This window comes from Thunnus thynnus, chromosome 15, assembly GCF_963924715.1.
Source record: "Thunnus thynnus chromosome 15, fThuThy2.1, whole genome shotgun sequence".
Classification (NCBI taxonomy): Eukaryota; Metazoa; Chordata; class Actinopteri; order Scombriformes; family Scombridae; genus Thunnus; species Thunnus thynnus.
The window spans coordinates 16044263-16059362 of NC_089531.1; the positions used below are offsets into that span (position 1 = coordinate 16044263).

Below are 15100 nucleotides of genomic sequence, written 5' to 3' on the forward strand. Positions count from 1 at the left end.
AGACGCCTTCTGTGTTAATGAGAAATGACAAGCGCCACTGGACTGTCTTTATAAAGTCTGGAAATGAGAGTTAAGTATAACAACAATGAATAAGTCTGCCTTTATCCCTCTCTCTGAACCCCTCCCTGACCTTCTGGATGAGATGCTTCTCTGTTTTCCTCCCTCTCTCCTTTTATCTCTCTTTTTTTTTAATCACAGGCATCACTGCTGTTAAAACCCCAAGAACACTGTTGACAGCAGGGAGACGTACAGTATAGTCAGCCATGCAGAACACCAGTTGTGCTGCAGGTTAGAAAACAAAGTAGCATCAAAGACAAAACACTATCTGACTGTAAAGTTAACCTTCAACCAAATAGAAAAACAGTTTTAAATGGGACACAGTGGGGCACAATAGAGACACGTGTTGTCGTGATCAAGATCAATGGCAGAGACTCCTTTGTTTGCATCCTTGACATAGATTCACATGCAGGGACAAACTAGAAACAGGGCCAAACTGCTCATGTCATGTCTTCTGCACTTACTTTGCCCTGACCCAGTGATATATAGTTGACGCAAAAACAGGAAAACCATTAAGGAAGTTTGAAAAAGCTGGATAAACTTTTAAAAGCTTTTAATAAGAAAGCAGTTAAACATGGAAAGACTATAGAGACGTAAGCTCTTTCAAATGCAACAAAACAGAGAATGTTTTTTTGTTTGTTTTTTTCCCCCTCACTAATCCAAAACATATCTAACACCACACACAACTGCATTAATCTTTTGTTGAAAAATTTCCAACGAAATGTGGATTTTGCAGTGGGTGACGCGGTGTAGAGCCAATGTCACAGAATAATAGGAAGAGAAAACTGAAATGGCTTAGCAGTTTTTCACTGAAAAATGTGGTTTGGATTTGCTTAATCTGTTGCATATTAATGTTCCACTGGAATCCTGTTAAGATAAAAATGCCTCTGACACGTGGGGTATTTACAGCCTTTTCAATAATTTGTTGAAACAATTAAAGGGCAGCTTCGCAAAATAAAAACATAATAAATCTCCTTTTAAAAAACACAGGAGCTCATAGTAGATTCAGTCCTGTCATAAAATGTTCTGGCAAAACATATTCACAAAAAAACCCAAAAAAACATCAAATCTCCCTTTCACAGTGTGGATGTAGCCAAAAGCATTAGTCAATAACACTTATCAGTTATATTTTTATCAGTAGAACATATAGACATGTCTAAACACATTATGTCTAACTATAATGTGAGCTATTGTATACATCTAGATGAAAAGCTGCAGCAGAACAGTGAGTTTCTCTGAATTAAAACTACTGCTGCAGTTGTGTAAAACAGCATAATTTAAAGTAGAAGGTTTGGAGGCACAGGAAGGCGTTTCAGGTGGGATATGATTAGTGGCTGGAAGGAGAATATAGTTATGATGCAGAAAGTATAAGCCATTTCCTTTAAATAAATCCCCTGTTGTAAATGTTTTCATTTATGAATCCCAATCTACTCTTAATGTCATAACAGATCTGTAAATGCACTGTTGGCTCCGTGTGTGTTTGTTGGCCTGTACAATACATTCTTCTACGTCCACCGTCGAACGCGGGCAGAGATGTTTTCCACAGGTCTGTACTGTTGCCACCGATGTTGAAATACTTCACAGTCAATTGTTGAGAGCGAATGTCATGTTTCCTGGTGTGTCTCTCTCATGAAAACAACTACCATGTTTATGACTCACTTGGTTACTTGGCCAAGAGTTGACTCAGGTATCACTTTATAATACAGCCCGAGATTTACAGTGTAATTTTGTTGCATGAATCAGGTATTACTGGTTCTATGTACTTAATTATAGGTATACAACAAGAAAACAAGACTATGGGGAAGAAGGGAATAACAAGTGAACATTTTTGAGGAAAGGGGAAATAAATTATAATCCAGTAAAAGTTGTAAATGCTGGGTATTTACAGGGTATATTCCAAATGGAGTCATATAATGTGCACAAGAGGCACCAGGGAGAGGAGAGGATATAGGAAAACAGTACCACAAGTGAAAATGTCTACTCCACGCCTCTGTCTTTCTGAACAACTGCCATGCTGTCTTGTTAACACAGAATGCCCTGTGACCTACTTCTGTGTAGTTTCAGCTTGTTATTGTTATTTTTACACTCATGTCTGTTAAAGTGTAGTCCCTTCAGAAGCCAGGGCCCACTGAGAAAGAGGAAGTGCAACACGCTTGCAGAGCTCGTCTCCTAGATGTAAATACGAGTTCATCACTTCAAATCTCACAACACATAGCGGTGCATAATTCCCCCGAAGGAAGCGATTCTTCTTCATCTTCATTACCTGAGCCACTCAGACAGAAAACAAATAGAATTTTTAAGTTCTTATCATTTCAACTCGTGCCAGGAACTGTAAGATCAAAGATTCACAGCAACTTTACCCTCCCACTGCCATGTGGTTTTCACATCTGCTCGGCCCAGCGACACACACTGCCGAGGGAAACATGCGCTTCTGAATGTGTTTGAGATATGTTTCCTCTGAGCAAACAGAGCCCTCCTCTTGATGGTATCATCAGCTGGTATCAGCATGTACAGGGTGAGACAGTCGGGTGTCTGTGGGTATGACTTAAGTCACTTTCAGGGACACACACCAGACCAGTTGAATGGAGACAGCTTGTGCAATTGGGGACAAAAGCCATGTCCCCCGACTGAGACCGTCTGGTGTGTGTGTGTGTATGCATGCACGCCTCTGTGTTCTCACGGAAGTTTTAGATAAGTGTAAACAGCCTGCCAGGCTACACTATGTTCTCCATGCAAAGAATTTAAGTGTCGTCATTAGCGCACCCACTTGCATGTTATGGTGAAGTCTGGTGCTTATATAGACTGGAGAGGCCTCTCTCTGTATACCTAAAAGAGGCTCCAATGTTAGATGAAAAGAGTCTTTTTAAAGTCTTTTTTTATATTAATTATGTATTTCAATTTTCTACTTTCAGAAACACACACAGAAAGGCACAGTGTAAGCTTCAGTACAAGTGATGGACTTAATTATGTGTTTCAAAATTAAGAAAGATAACACAGAGGGCATAGACGTGTTTCTTTGTCAAATAATAAATATCTAGTCTTAAGTCTAAATTAAGTGCTACACGTACTAGTACAGCTATTTAGATTGGTACTGAAAAGAGTGTAATTAGGTGAAAAGATATGATTGCTGGGAGCAGACTGACAGTACAGTGAGAGAGAGACAGACATACAGAGCAGAGTCAAATGTTCAGCAGTGAAAAGTGACTTATTTAGATTTCCACAGACTACCTTGTTTTTGTTTCAGTTTCAGTAGTCGGATTTTGCATGGAATGAGTTTTAAATATGATATATGCATTGCTCTGTGTAATAATCTCTCCTTTCATTCAGCTGCTCTGCACTGTGCTTTCATTATTATGATTATTCTTCCATTTTCTCACACAGAGTAAATAAGAGGTGCAAGTTAACTCTAAGAGGGGTTTGCAGTAAGGTCTGTGGTGCCTTCAAGTCTTGAGGAGCAAAAATCACCTGTGGTGCTATTGAGAATAGCTCCCACTAGAACCTGTATGTAAAATGAACAGATGGGATCGGAATTTGATTGTGAAGCCATTTCATTCATTCAAATTGTTTGTATTCTGTTGCAATTGTTAGACTTTGAAGATGGCCCTTTGAGTATAGAGGATAGCAACCCTCAGGTTTAACATCGTTTAACCAGGGTTAATTATCCACATCATATTGTGATGTGTTGTAAGACTATTTCATTTATATAGATTGTTTGTCCTTGTTTAACCTTGAAGATGGCCTTGTAGCCTGCAACCTTCTACCATTTTAGGCTACATAATGTTTTTATTAATAGTATTTCAAATATGCCATTCTTCAGATTAGTCATTTCCTGTCCTGATTCCCCCAATTATATACTGTTCTTGGTTCCTGGTTTTCATAGCACCCTCAATTTTACTAATCTAGACTAATGCAGGAGGCTGTTTCTTGACTTAATCCAAAAGGTTAGTTGGTGTAGAAATGTAGGAAATTTGGTTTAAATTACAATTTGTTTTCTAGGGGATGACCCCCAGACCCCACCACCAATTCTGTATGACAACATATGCTCACAATAACAATGCTAACATGCTTAAGTTTAGCAGATATAATGTTTAATATGTTTACCATCTCAGTTCAGCATGTTTGCTTGCTTACATTTGTCAATTAGCACTTATCACAAAGTAAAGCTGACACTGATAGGAATATTGTTAGTTTTGCGAGTATTGAGCTGTGGGTGTATGAGTGTCATGAGTGTGATGAGAAATGTAACAACCCATGTAGGGGAGATTCTCATGTACAGTAGCAGTAGACCTATGTTTACTGAAACATCACAGGTACTTTTTATATGCTCCCACAGTGAGGGTGACACATGCCATACATGCAGTAAAACCTGCATGAACATACAGCAATGGCTGCTGGTTGCACTTTCACCTACTTCCTGCTACAGCCTATAACTCAGATGAACACCTAAGACTCCAGCTGTTACCGCTGTTACCGTAGCAAGCTGACACAGGATACATGGTGTACACTGAGTTGAAGCCAAACCGTTCTTTTCTTATCAGTTTTATTGCCTTAAAAGGGTGCCCTTATTCAGCACCCTCTTATCAATGCAGTTTAGTGTGACGTGCACTTGGGGTTAAAGAGCAGTAGGTTTATAACTGCAGCTGCTTTACCTATGGATGAGGATTACTCTAATCTTATCAGTTACATGGTAATGATGCATACAGTCATGACATCTGTAAGCCCTGTGCAAATCATGATTACAGTCCATTCTTTTTTTCTATTTTCTGTCTTTATGTTGTGTAGCAGTTTTTAACTTTCGTGTCAAATGCAAATCAGTCAACTTAATGGTCTTCCATTCAAGACAGTTTGATTTGCCACATATTACTTTCTTTGTTACAGGCTTGCAGTGCAGGAAATGAGAGTGTCTTTGTGTGGGAAAAAAAGTTAATTTTTGCAATTTTCATGCTTTCAGGAATAACAGCTTCCTGTATGGACTGAACACAAAGAAACTCCAGTTAGAAACAGCGTAACTGTGCTGTAAAGGAAGTGACAAATAGACACATAAATATCACAAAGGAACATCTTGTTGCCAGGAAACACTTTAACAAGAGTTTTGACCCTGGAGCTCACGCTGGTCTTTATTTAGCAGCTGTTTTCTTCAACTATGCTGACATCTACTGGTCTGACTTTGTACTAACAGTTACACATACAGTATTAAAAACAAGTCAAGGAAATTGATGCAATGCAAAAGTATGTCTGTAGAATTTTCTGAATATAAATACTTAAGAATATACTAAATAATTTGACTTAAAGTTGCTTATGACCTTTCATACATTCATTGATTCTTCTGTGAAATGATGAACAGCATTGAATAGCAATGTCTTTATTATTCATTTTCAGGACTCTCATGTGTGCTATAATTTGTATTTGCCACTGGTTGTTCTCTATTGGTGTAATTTTTAAGTTTCAGATTTGTATTAGGTCCATTTAAGAATTCAACTGCTTGAAGGGTAAAACTCTAGAGTAAGACTAAAGCAAAGTATTTCAGTCCTCTCTTCTTTAGTAGTATCATCATGCTCAAGCAAAACTCAAGACAGATCAACTGATCCATTAGCAATTTAAAGAAGACACACTAGAGCAAGGAAAGATAAATAGAAAAACAAATGTACAAAGAAACAACAAAGCATTTTCTTCCTGACTGCACGCTTCCTGCCATGACTAATTCATGACTTCTTCCATTTTAGTCTGCTTGTTAAAGCGATAGGAGTGAGCACCACTACTGTGTTGCTGCTCTAGTCTTTCTTTCTCTGTGTCTCTCACCCTCTGTTCTTTGTTTGCTGTGTCCCTCCCTTCCTCTGTCCTCTCTGCCAAGCAATGCCCCAAATGGACAGCAGGTGTGCTCTTTAGCACTGCAGCACACAACCCACTGCAGTGCTACCATGTCTGTGTATGTGTGTGTAAGAGTTTGTGTGTGTGTGTGTGTATGCGTCAGCAGCTGGGACAGCCTGCCAGCTTGGCCACTGCTGCTCCTGCCACTCTGCAGAAGGAGAGGGGGGAGAGAGAAAACGCTGGAGGAGAGTGGAGGGAGAAGAGAGTAAGGGGGATAGAGAGGAAGAGGGAAAGAGAGAGAGAGAGGGAGCCAAGGCCCAAATAAAGCCATGGGGGCCGGGGCTGGGCTGGGCCCCCCTTTTCTATAAATACGCTGGCCGCCTGGAGGCTCGGGTTTGGTGGTTGGAGCTTGGGACCATCGACCACCACTGCTGCTGCAGCCCTCCTCAAGGGAGTCTCCTCCACCTACTTATCATCCTCATCCTGGTCATCAGTGTTCTGGGCATCCAAGATGCCTCGAGTAGATGCAGACCTCAAGCTGGACTTTAAAGATGTCCTCTTCAGACCCAAGAGGAGCAGCCTCAAGAGTCGCTCAGAGGTTGGTGCTGTTAATTGCTTCTACTCTGATAATGTGATCCAAGTATTGCAGCTACTGTTAAATTAACCATCAGAGCAGGGTTCTTCTCAGGAGGAGTATAATCTGTTTAGTGCTGCATTCAGGAAGTACGCTTACGTTTACGCCTCTATGGTGGGTGACGTAATAGCGATATGTTAACTATTTAAACATGGGGGTGGGAGGTGGGGGGGACAGCATTTTAGGGCCCTTTACCTCTGTTTGCTACACTGATTTAAAATGAAGATACAACATGATTTAAGATGAATAATCGATATATTTACTTGCAGAATAACAACAGCAGTGACATTTATTAACCCCCATAATCTTATAAGAATGTTTATATGAATATTTATGTCTCTTCTTATTGTCTTGTTTTGTGTTAGCCAGTAGTTATGGACTGCCTTTGTACTTCACTGAGCAAAAAAGAAACTAGCCTGAATGAGCATGTAACAGTGGAGTGACCTTCTTAAAGGTGACAGAAAACAAGGCTAGCCTGTCACAGACAGGCACTATAACCAATAACAGAGAGAACAGCAAAAGAAAAAGAGAAGAGTCAGAGATTTAAAAAAAAGTAGATTTTTTATCCAAATTGACTTGATCTGCTCAATCATTATTATTTTAAGCAGGTTAAACAGGCCAAGATGTGTCCAGCACCCCTTGATTTGGCTCTTTAGGACAACACAATGCTCTTCTTGTTGTTTTGTACTTATAACTTCCTCAACTTTGCTATGTGTCACTATATCGAGTACTGGTACCGACCCAAAATCATGATACTGGTGTGATGGCACCAGATCTGGGGTGTAAGTGGGAGAGAGTTGGCTCCTGAGGGGTGGCAAGCAACATGAGACACAGGAGACTTCTCAGAAAACCTGTTTAAAAATAGGACTGTGTGATACAGCCAACCAGAACACATTCCATATGCCACAGAGATATCAGGATAACATAAGACATATACATATGTATATCTATATATATACATATGTATATGTATATATGACACATATTTATATGACATATACATACATACATATATATACACACACACACGCACACATATATATATATGTGTGTGTGTGTGTGTGTGTGTGTGTGTGTGTGTGTGTGTGTGTGTGTGTGTGTGTATGCATACATACATACATACATATATACACACACACACACACACACACACACACACACACACATATATATATATATATCACAGAGGTTACTTGGCACTGGGGCATGCACTGATGTGTACTGAGTGTAGTAAATACCAATTCTACTTTTTCTGAACTTTCTATCAAATCCTCTTTTCCTGCTGTGACTTCTTTCATTCAAACTTTTCAGTTAAATGTCCTGGTTTTTCATGCAGCCTAAGAGAAACATCTAAAATTATAAATTATTTCAGAGGCCTATAATCTACAAAACATGACTTCATTGCAGCAAGCCAAAACACTGCAGCCAAAACCGGTGGCCCGTGTACTCCACAAGCATCCATCTGTTGACGTTCTGACTGCTCTTGTTTGAATTATTGCTGCATTTAACATGAACAGAAATCCACCTGCCAAAGCTAAATTTACCCTACATCAAGGCTGTGTCGAGGAGGGGAGGGTATCTGAACACCATGGAAGATATTGAAGTACTGATGCACCACAATTTAGCATAAACATGTCCATTCAATGTGGATTTTTAGCTTTTTTGCAGATGCAATCACATCAGATCTGAGTCAGCTACATCTAGATGACTGATGTTTTATTGATTCTGTTACTTTAAATGGTCATAAAATCCATAGCATAAAGCACAGCAATGCTATATAACTGAGGTTGCATGCTGGATGCTGGTGTCATACACGTGTCATGATTTACTGGTGACTAGACTGGGAAATTCTGCTGAGTCATTGTGCTTTAAGAAGAGGCCTTTATTGATTTGCTGCAGCAAGAAAATGGATACGCCAGACTGGACGCTCCTCCCTCCCTTCTTATCCATACTTCTGTCACTACTTTCCTCTTTCTCCCGCCTATGAGTTATAGCCTCATTTTTGCTGTGGCTCTGAAAATCATTTCTCCGTGAAGGTTATGGCACACTTTATGCTGTTAGCCTGTTTTCACAGCTGAAGTAGTTTTGCATAATGGATGTCTTTGCTCTACTCAACAAAAGCATTCAACACTCTGAAACTATTAAATAAAGGGAGTCATTTTGATGGCTTGAATTATGTCTCAAACATTTATATCCCTCTTTATATCAGAGACATTCCTTGTGTATCTTTCTGAAGATTGTTGTGGTGTATGTAAGTACACTGAGAGCCAATAAACCAGAGTCAAATTCCTTGTATGTGTAAACATACTGAAAATAACCTTCCATACATCTTACAATTCCTGTAATATGTGTTTCCAGTTTAGCATAATAATTTGAAATATTGAGGTCTCGGGGCATGTTGACAACATTTACTTTCTCTAAATGTTTTTTGGTAAATGTAGTGTAACCGTAGAGTCCTAAAGAATCATAAAGTCACTATACTGACTCAGTTAAGTTAGCTAATGTTAGTTAGCATTAGCCACCATAAGCTAGTGGTCATACCAGACCAAATAAGGCTGTACCAGCAAAACCCCTGAGTGTATTTAACTGACCACGGCTGTTTTATTGCTTATGAATTCAACTTTTTATTTGTAAGAAGAAGAATGTGATATTTCCTCTTTCAAAAATTACCTTGTGTTGCTTTAAAACTTGTAGGCTATGTGTGAACTCCACTTGTACTGAGTAGCTGACACTTGAGTGGTTACTGGATTATGTAAAGTGATTGCAATAAGATTTATTTATTGCAGATGTTGTTTTTGAAAAGAAATGCCTTGCATCATGAGTACAGATAAATACTTTCCTGTAAAGGGTACAGATAGTGTGTTACAATGAGCACTGCTTGTTTCATGTGGCTTATCACATTACAGCAGCACTGGCTTAGCTAGCTATCTGATCTAAATGATTTAGTGCCTTCCCACAATGACCACACAGACTCAGAACATGAGCCACATGAGCTGCTCACATTTCTAAGAAAATCATTAGTGTCCTTCAGGCAACTTCAGAGAAAAAAAAATCATAGCCAGAGTCACAATTTCTTTCCACTTCCCCAGTAGGCCATAATTAATTTCCCTTAAACAAATTTCCAATTTCTCTTCACCCTCAGGTGGACCTTCAGAGGACCTTCACATTCCGCAACTCCAAACAGACCTACACCGGCATCCCCATCATCGCTGCCAACATGGACACCACAGGAACATTTGAGATGGCACAGGTCCTCAGCAAAGTGAGTTAACAACTTAATGAATGAAAAATAAATAGAAGCAGCACTGTGTTTGTGCATTTTGTCTGTGGGTCCCTGCCAAAGATCTCTGTGTGTGTCCCTCCACTGAGATTTCTTTGGAAGGATTTGACATAGAATCACAAAACAAAAACCAAGATGCTGTGGTGAGTCTTGGGGAAAAACATGAATTTAACGACCTTGTCCTAGAAGCAGACATCTGCTTGCTTCTGGGATGTTACTTCTTCTTTTTTTTTTGTAACAGCCAAGGTTGACTTAGAAAATCAAAGTGTCTGTAATCTTTTAATCATCAGTTATGAACTGAATGATTTACTCCTCAACCTGACAGCCTGTTGTTTTCTTGCATGTGAAACTTGAAAACAAACTTTGAAACAAAACTGAAGAGGGGAAAGTATGATGAGTTTAGAAAGGAGTGCTGCAAATAATTTGTCAAAAATAAAAATGTGGATTTTTATGTTTGTGGAATTCGTTTCGCATCGAGCTGCCAACAAAATCCTGTCTTTTTCTCTTCCTGGCTCTCTTTTTAGCACACCCTCTTCACAGCCATTCATAAACACTACACTGTAGAGGACTGGAAAAACTTTGCTGCTAACCATCCAGAATGCTTAGAGGTAACAACATTCATCTTTCCTTTCTTTCTTTTTAGGTTGTTCCTCTTTATCAGCAAGAACATAATTACAAACTTTGACATTTTTATTTATAAAGGCATTAAAGTACGGCCTTGTGACTTTCCCACAGCATGTAGCTGCCAGCTCAGGCAGTGGCAAAGCAGATCTGGAGAAGCTGTGTGCCATCTTGGAAGCCATCCCTGCCCTCAAGTACATCTGTCTGGATGTGGCCAATGGCTACTCTGAGTACTTTGTGGAGTTTGTCAAGACGGTCAGAGAAAAGTTCCCCAAACACACCATCATGGTAAGAAAGATAGTTCAGGGGACCGGCTGGCAACTGTATGGATGTATTGTATCTTACGATTGTCTCCTTGCAGGCCGGTAACGTGGTAACAGGGGAGATGGTGGAGGAGCTCATCCTCTCCGGAGCTGACATCATCAAAGTGGGCATCGGACCAGGTGGGTGGGTGCGACTGTCTGAGTGTGTTTGTGAATAGGTCTGAGGAGTGTGCTCCCTCAAAGTCAACACAGAAACTGTGCAGTCAGCACATACAAGCACAGACACAACTGAGAGAGGAGAGGAGACAGACAGACAGACAGACAGACAGGCAGACAGGTCAGGCAAACACACAAAGGCCAGGAAGGCTACAGCAAAGTTTAACTGCTTGTAGTTTTCACTTTATAGACTCATAAAGTGCCTCTTACTGTACATTTAGTGTGTGTGTATTTTTTACGCTACGGCGCCACTAACTACATGTTCCGTTTGCAGGATTTGAATTACAACAGGGTTTTATTACCAGTGAATTATTCTTTGTTTATGCAGCATGTATTTAGCAAACCATTTTAAAATTACAACTGTGGATCCCAGTGACCTTTAGTGTCACTTCCTTTATTGGTTGTTAAATCTCTCAGTAGCCTGGCATTTACGTATTTATATTAAATTATCTGAATTGTTGTGTCTCTACTTCCTGACTATAGAATAGCCACTTGACCTGACAACTCAGGAAAGACAGCAGGTTCCTGTAGATACAGCAGCAGCAATTAAACACAGACGGAGATGGTACATGAAGATTGATTTTTCTAAAGTGTACACTGTGAACTGTGTGTTACAGGGTCTGTGTGCACGACAAGGATCAAGACAGGAGTAGGCTACCCACAACTCAGTGCTGTTATAGAGTGTGCAGACTCAGCCCACGGACTCAAAGGACACATTATCTCTGTAAGTCCACATCACTGAACAAAACATAACTACATATGTAGATTGGAACACACAAAGGGTTTTGTGGGCATCAGTCCAACAAAGAAGTAATTCACTGTGATCAAGTTAGATACAGAGGTATTGGATTATCATGCAAAATATATTCTAAATATGCAGGATGTTGGAATAAAAATAACAAAGAGGTACATCAATATAGTTTGCATTGAGTTATTTTGCACTTCAAAGAGAACATTTGCTTGTTTCATGTGAAGCCATTCATGTACAGGATAGGGAACTACCTACCTTCCTTACCTAATCTATAGTGTAGATCAGCATGATTGAGTAATAATTGTTTCGAGGTTTGAGGTAAGATTTTATCTGCTCAAACACAATGAAGTGAGTGAACAGTATTTATTTTAAGCTGAGCTGAGCTGCAGGAAAATTCAACAGAATTACAGTCATTCAGTTGCATAAAAGTTCTGCTTTTTTCTAATATAGTCTTGACAATGATGATACTGGGGTGCAGCCAGTAGAGGGCATCCTCAGTCCTCAAATGCTGCTTGAATTAACACCAAAGAGTACTTGACCTCGGCACATGGTGATTTGAATTATCTCTCTGTTCAGGATGGTGGCTGCAGTTGCCCAGGAGATGTAGCGAAGGCCTTTGGTAGGTATTCAACCCACCCATTTTTTGTTGTTTTTAAACTGACATAAGTCATGTATTGTATTGGGTCATATTTGATTGTGCAGTACTCACCACTGTGCCTCCTCCTTTGCCCCACAGGTGCCGGAGCTGACTTTGTGATGATGGGAGGAATGCTCGCAGGGCATGACCAGTGCTCCGGGGAGGTCATAGAGAAGAACGGCAAAAAGGTCAAACTCTTCTATGGCATGAGCTCTGACACAGCCATGAAGAAGTATGTGGGTGGAGTTGCTGAGTATAGGTGAGAGGCTGATTTTAGTAGATATGTAACAACTGTGATGAGTTTATAAATGTGGTTACATCAGTCCCACCAAGTATGCTTCTAAGGACTTCTATTCTTTCTATTCTATCTTCAGGGCGTCTGAGGGGAGGACAGTGGAAGTTCCCTACAAAGGAGATGTTGAGAACACCATCCGTGACGTGTTGGGGGGCCTCCGCTCCACCTGCACCTACGTGGGCGCCGCAAAGCTCAAAGAGCTTAGCAGGAGAACCACCTTCATTCGCGTCACGCAACAGTCCAGTCACATGTTCGCTTAGTGAAGAGGGGAAGGGGGGTTCACACATGCACACACACTTACACAGACTGCATAATATGCATTGTGTATTGACGGTAAGGGAAGACACACAAACACACACATACACTTTAACACCATCACACAATCTGTTTCTCTCAGGATATCTGCTGTCAGAAAGCTGTTAGTTTCCTGCAGATTGTGATTAAAAATAAACTCAAGTTTGACTTGAAACAAACTCCCAAAGGCATCGAAGCACTCCGGTCAACTTTATCCTACAGCAAGTGTGTTTACATGCTACAGACGCATAATGCATTCAATGTATTATTCAGATTTTGAATGGGTGTGAGTAGATATCCTGTTCTACTTAAATCCCGGATAAATCCTACACAATTTTAGGAAATGGGAATGAGAGAGCCAGACTACTGTGGCTTGTGTACCTCAGATCTGATCTTTCAGAATACTCTTAACTTGTGTATTTCAACACTAACAGCATATCAAGAATGTGAGCTGTATGAAGCACATCCCATGTAAACACACTCAGCGGGAGAAGGCTGATACTAGTGCTAAGATCATTTTGGGTAAACTACTCTGCTGAACTGTTATTTGGAGTGAATGTGCAAATCAATATGCAAGAACCAGGGACTTCACCCTTTAAGTGTCACTGGAGAAATTATGTTGCAATAAACTGCATGCAGGACCCTCTGCTAATTTACCCAGTGGTGCTGATCGTTCTGTGAAGGTGTGCCAATCATATTCAAAACAGCAAACAACGAAATGCGGATCTTTTCTTATATGGTGTGTGTGTTTGTTTTGGGTACGTCAGGAAGGAAGGTTCCTGAGCCAAATGAACATGACGGCCTCTGGATTCATATATTACAAACATTTTATGTGCTTGAGAGAGACTCGGTTTACCTTTCTGTACATGTAAAGTTGTCACATCTGAGTCACTGATACCATTGCGCCTGACATTTTGAATCAAGGGTGTCTCAAGATCTGCGGCTTCCACTGCACTGAGGAGCTGCTCTCAGTACTTCAAACACAGATCTTCAGGGAAATATTATGGGTAGCAATGATATAATTAAACAGTATTAAATTAAAACTCTAACCTAAAATACAAGAGAAAAGCTGCACTAAATGTACACAGTTTCATTGTATATTGCAATGAAGACAGAAAATGGAGTCTGGTTCCTCTTTCTGGATGAGAAAATGCATGTTAGTTTTTTTTTTTTTATTTCAACTTTTTTCATGTTCATTGATCTTAGAGGAATGCAAGACAAAGTTGCTATCCATCCTCTGAGAAAACTATCTTGGAGTTAACACCATGTAGTTCCCTGCTGTGCTATTACATCATTTACCTGAGGATAATCCCCAAAAAAAGACTCTCCCACGTGTTTGTGACAGCCAGCACCGGCATCGCTGCCACTTCCTTTGACAGCAAGAGGTGGTGATGAGCATCTAACAAGCCACGAGGGAGAACAAGCACAAATAGAAAAAAAATAGTTTGATGGAACTTAGGTCACATAAAAAATACAGTATTTGAGTGTCATCTCTCCCTTGTCATTTAGGTGTTGCTCACAATGTGTTAGATGTTACCTAATATATATTTTTGCACAGGTGGTGGAAAGTGTTCTTGAGTAAGATACTGAAGCACTAGCAGGTCTGGATGTGCAGCTCCTGCTGACCCTCCACTTTCGCCTCTCCACAGGGCAAACCATAAGAGGTGTCCCCTACATGAACCAATCAACTATTACATTATCTCTCTTTCTCTCTCTTCTCTCTATCTTTTGGGATTTCTAAAAAAAACACAGATGTGCTGCTTTCTAGTACTCAAGTCACTGATATCAGATGTATTTTGTCACCAAAAAATGTAATATGCTGTCAGTCTCCCTTTATCCTTATTCAGTTTTTCTTTTAAAGATGTTCGATCAAGATTCTTTTAATTAGCTGTGCTCTCAGCATGGCAATGTCGGTCTGTCAGTCCACCACTTTGGTCCAAACTGAAATATCTCTACATGGATTACCATGAAATTTTGTATAGACATTAACGGGTCCCAGGGGATAAATCCTACCAACTAAGGTGATCCCCTGACTTTTGCACTGGCGCCAACAACTGGTAAAAGTTTTCACTTATCCTGTTAAATATTTCAACATCTACTTTATGGATTGGCACAAAATTCAGTACAGACATTCATGATCCCCAGATGATAAATTATTTTAATTTTGGTGATTATGTGACATTTCCTCTGGTGCTTGCATGCTAAGAGGCTAAAGTAATAAGGTGAACCTGGTAAATATACTGT

General features: G+C 40.0%; 1 protein-coding gene across 1 annotated transcript; it reads left to right on the forward strand.

Annotated features, from left to right (window-relative positions):
* The first annotated feature begins 6105 nt into the window (after window positions 1–6105).
* Window positions 6106–13512, forward strand: gmpr (guanosine monophosphate reductase). The gene is made up of 9 exons (XM_067612998.1): window positions 6106–6463; window positions 9642–9761; window positions 10304–10387; window positions 10515–10688; window positions 10762–10843; window positions 11497–11603; window positions 12207–12249; window positions 12367–12526; window positions 12642–13512. Exons 1-9 carry the CDS (start codon window positions 6377–6379, stop codon window positions 12820–12822), a joined length of 1038 nt encoding a protein of 345 aa, XP_067469099.1. The 5' UTR covers window positions 6106–6376; the 3' UTR covers window positions 12823–13512.
* Window positions 13513–15100: the final 1588 nt, after the last annotated feature.

Coding starts and splice junctions, on each gene's coding strand:
- gmpr (XM_067612998.1), top strand. CDS start 6,377: ATGCCTCGAGTAGATGCAGACCTCAAGCTGGACTTTAAAGATGTCCTC. Junction 9,762..10,303: donor TGGCACAGGTCCTCAGCAAA/GTGAGTTAACAA, acceptor CTCTCTTTTTAG/CACACCCTCTTCACAGCCAT. Junction 10,388..10,514: donor ACCATCCAGAATGCTTAGAG/GTAACAACATTC, acceptor ACTTTCCCACAG/CATGTAGCTGCCAGCTCAGG.